At 57.1% G+C, this 1,136-nt stretch overlaps 1 protein-coding gene across 1 annotated transcript; it reads right to left on the bottom strand.

Annotated features, from left to right (window-relative positions):
* Positions 1 to 428: 428 nt before the first annotated feature.
* Positions 429 to 830, bottom strand: PIRT (phosphoinositide interacting regulator of transient receptor potential channels; the record flags this gene model as incomplete). The annotated part of the gene is made up of 1 exon (XM_084218269.1): positions 429 to 830. One exon carries the CDS (start codon positions 828 to 830, stop codon positions 429 to 431), a length of 402 nt encoding a protein of 133 aa, XP_084074395.1.
* Positions 831 to 1,136: the final 306 nt, after the last annotated feature.

The raw sequence follows: 1,136 nt of genomic DNA, 5'->3' as shown, positions 1-1,136 counted from the left end.
GCTGTGTCTCCTGAGGCTGTGCAGACCCTGCAGCCTCTCTGGCAATTCAGGCAGCTGGAAGGGATTGTGGCTCCTCTCTGCTGGTGGATCCTGCAGAATCTCCTGGGGGATCTGGCTTTCTTTGGGGTTTTGTTTCAGCCCAGGCTCCTCTGGGGCTGTGCTTTACCCACTTTGTGCTCTTGGGTCACTCTTTGGACAGGGGGGCGATGCAGAGACCTTGGACCTGCCTTGCTGGGCTCAGCTGGAAATTCCTGCTCCTTTTTCCCTGGGATGACTTGGATGAAGTCCAAAGTTCATTTTTACACTGGAGAGAAGAGACAGAGTGGGGTGAAATCCTCTAGGGGGTACAAGAAAGTGTTTGTTCTCAAGGCTGATCAACACGGGCTGCAGGAGGGCAGGGAACCTTCTGGAGGGGCTCCTGGCTGCCCTCAGCGGTTGAAGAAGAAGGACTTGAGGCTCTGCAGGAACTGGGACTTCTGCCTCTGCTTCTGCTTCTTGCGGATGATGGGGATCCAGACCAGGCCACACACCAGCAGCATCAGTCCCAGGGACAGGAACGCCGGGCCAGACATCTTGTAAACCTTCTTGTGCTTGCTGAGGAAGCAGGCCAGGCTGGTGATGACCACCCCGAAGAGGAAGACGGCAACTCCCACAGCCACCACGATCAGGGGTTTGTGGTAAATGTCCCACCTGCTGCGGGGAGCGCTGGTCCACACGGACTCGCTGCGGGAGGAGCTCATGCACAGCGTGCTGCCCGTGCTGCTGGCCACCAGCTCCCGGCCCTGGGGGCTCTTCTCGCTGCCATCGGGGCTCTTGGGGGGCGCTGCCATGGTGCTGGGCGGGAGCAGGACACCTGGGAGGGACAAAAGAGAAAGAGCAGGGCAGGGAGGATGGAGGGAGGGAGGAGCAGTTTGGGGGTCCCCGGGTGTTGTAAATCAAAGGCGACTCCGAGGAAGGCGAGAGAGAATGGTGCACCTGACTCCATCATCAGAAGGCTAATGAATTACTGATTAATTACTTCATTATATGGAACTGTGTACATTTCATCTGAACTGAATCTGCCCTGCACTCACTCTTGCTCACACTGCACAGCACTGCACCCATCCCTGATTCTCTCTGCACCCATCCCTGATTCT

The sequence above is a fragment of the Fringilla coelebs genome, assembly GCF_963513975.1.
Source record: "Fringilla coelebs genome assembly, chromosome: 19".
NCBI classification, from domain to species: Eukaryota; Metazoa; Chordata; class Aves; order Passeriformes; family Fringillidae; genus Fringilla; species Fringilla coelebs.
Note: the sequence above shows the minus strand (reverse complement) of the source record. Positions and strands in the feature narration are given on the sequence as shown.